The sequence below is a fragment of the Galeopterus variegatus genome, unplaced genomic scaffold, assembly GCF_000696425.1.
Source record: "Galeopterus variegatus unplaced genomic scaffold, G_variegatus-3.0.2 Scaffold514, whole genome shotgun sequence".
Lineage (NCBI taxonomy): Eukaryota > Metazoa > Chordata > Mammalia > Dermoptera > Cynocephalidae > Galeopterus > Galeopterus variegatus.
The window spans coordinates 616,033-618,670 of NW_007726625.1; the positions used below are offsets into that span (position 1 = coordinate 616,033).

General features: G+C 48.1%; 1 protein-coding gene across 1 annotated transcript in view; it reads left to right on the plus strand.

The window, feature by feature from the left end:
- Positions 1-6: 6 nt before the first annotated feature.
- The window catches only part of LOC103588022 (1,25-dihydroxyvitamin D(3) 24-hydroxylase, mitochondrial), a 19,071-nt gene continuing 16,439 nt past the window's right edge, over positions 7-2,638 (plus strand). The window contains exons 1-3 of the mRNA XM_008569591.1: positions 7-170; positions 405-595; positions 1,879-1,972. Of these exons, the coding sequence (XP_008567813.1) occupies positions 51-170; positions 405-595; positions 1,879-1,972 (405 nt within the window). The 5' untranslated portion in view covers positions 7-50. The remainder of the gene's footprint in view (positions 171-404; positions 596-1,878; positions 1,973-2,638) is intronic.

The window sequence follows — 2,638 nt, forward strand, 5'->3', positions numbered from 1 at the left end:
CTACGGCGTGCTCGCCCCGTCAGCCGCGGGAGGTGCCCCTTTGCCCGCTGATGGCAGGTGGCGAGACGCAGAACGCGGCCGCCCTGCCTGGCCCCACCAACTGGCCACTGCTGGGCAGCCTGCTGGAAATTCTCTGGAAAGGGGGGCTTAAGAAACAGCACAACACCCTGGTAAATACCTCGTCGGGCCCCAATTCTCTCTCTCCTCCCTGCCCTGCTCTCCCAGTGGCGATCTAAACCCTCCCCGAGGCGGGCGGCCCCGGGCGCACGGTGTGCTCCGATGTCCCCGCAGCGGCGGTCCCCGGTCACCGGTCCCCGGGGAGGAAGGAGGCGGGAGGAGGGAGAATCGCTCCTGGGACTGCCGAGGATGCGCGCCGACTCTGCGCTGTGCCCCGTCGGCTGCAGGCGGAGTACCACAAGAAGTACGGCAAGATCTTCCGCATGAAGTTGGGTTCCTTCGACTCGGTGCACCTGGGCTCGCCGTGCCTGCTGGAAGAGCTGTACCGCACGGAGAGCGCGTACCCGCAGCGGCTGGAGATCAAACCCTGGAAGGCCTACCGCGACTACCGCGAGGAAGGCTACGGGCTGCTGATCCTGTGAGTGCAGTGGGCTTGATGGCGCAGACAGAGATCGGGAAGGGGCGGGGGTTCGAGTTCTCTGGTGTTTGGACCCTTCTTATGCAGGAAAGATACCAAAGACGCTACAGTGCAGGTGCAACCCCGACTAGAATAAGTCCAGGGGAAAGCTGTACTGCACACCCGAGCACCCAACACCTGTGTCCTCTGTGGCAGCGGGACAGGGCCACACCCTTCCATCAAAGAAATGCCCAAACAAGGATATATAAATTGTGGTATTCAGACGTTGGGTAGGATGAGGTTCTTAAGGCAGGGTGCCAGGCAAACATCTCATACAACAAAATGATCCTTAAAGTTCCCTGAAATCCTCTCTTGGGAGCTTAAAAGCCTGAAATTAACTTCTTTTGCGTTTGACAATGACCTTCCTTTCTGGAAAGGACTGGGGGTTATGACCTAGGTCTATCTGTAAAGGTGGGATGAGGAGGGGTGTCAAGGCTGCATTTTAGGTATATAAATACTACAGTGCAATGTGATTCCTCTGCTTTTTAACTGTTAACATTTAACAAGTTAGCACTTTTTTTTAACCCCTAAATTGTAATGAGTAATAGTTGTATTTTTCATTATATGATTACCGGGATTAAAAACCATATTACTGTATGGTGCGTCACAAGCTGTGTGGCCAGCTATGGGGCAAGTGCGTTAGGGCGTTTGGTGGTGACAGGCTTTCTCCAACTCCAGTGAATCTTTGACTATATTATTTGGAGGCAATGACAAAATTCTGAATTTGAGGTGTTTTGTGAATGTGAGGTCCAAGCCAATGAATTGAAAGGAGACAAAGTTTTTCCTCAAACAAATCTGAGTTACTGGTGTAGGGGTTACATGCCTGCTCTTACTGCTGGGAATTGAGGCCTCTGGCCTTGCAGCCCTGCTAAGACACCTCAAAAGCCCTGAATCTAAATTATTTGGGTTTCAACTTTCTGGTGCAATCCTTGACTAGGAGGAAAGGAGCTTTTCCATCCCATTGTCAAACAGCCCCAAATATTCTAATGTTAATATTCTCTGCATATTTCTTAGCATGATTTTTTGTGTTCATTTGATTGTATTGTCCATGAAATTATAGTTGGAGATATCTGTTTCTCCCTTCTTTTCTTTCTTTCTTGTTTTTTTTCATTATTTTTCCCCCTTGCATTCAGAGAAAATTCTCTGGAAATGAACTATAGAAATGATCCCAGAAAGTATAGTATTTCTCCCTTCTTTTTTTTTTTTTTTGGTTTGCTTTAAATATAATCCTGCTTCTCTCCCAGGGAAGGAGAAGACTGGCAGAGGGTCCGGAGTGCCTTTCAAAAGAAACTAATGAAACCAGTGGAAGTTATGAAGCTGGACAACAAAATCAATGAGGTTTGCAGGCTGCAGCCAGGTTTCCTGGGTCTCTTGGGGACAGAGGGAAGATAATGGAGTTTCAAGTCACAATTCTGAAGTGCAGAGGGAAAAGCATACAATATGGATGATTCCGGGTTTTCTCTTTCTCTCCATTCCCCTCCTATATCCTCCTCCCCCAAAACCTTTATTTCTCCCTCCCTTGCCCTCTTTTAAAGTAATATTACAATGAGGGAGCAGTTACAAGCAAGCCTTCAGTATTCCACAGTCTTCTATTTTAACCCCAGCCTGTCACCCACTAGCTATGAGACCTGACTATACCACTTAACCTTCCTAAGCCTTGGTTTCCCAATCTACAAAATGGGAGTTACAGTTCCCACCCCACAGATATGCTGTGAGGATTAAATAAAATAATGCTTGCAAAGTTCTTAGGTAGTGACATTTGGGCTGGATTTTGCAAGATGAATGGAAGTCTGCAAGGCAAATGAGGTGGGGAAAGGCATTCGGACAGAGAGAATAGCCTCTGAAAATACAGAGGCATGCAGTGACCTGGTGTGTTCAGAGAATCAGACATTCAGAGCAGCTGAAGTGAGGCTTTCTCTGAAGTGATGCTGGACAGAGAGTAGGTCTTAACAGTGTTTTTGTACCATTCTAGAGTATTTGGACATTATCCTTTAGCCATCAGGG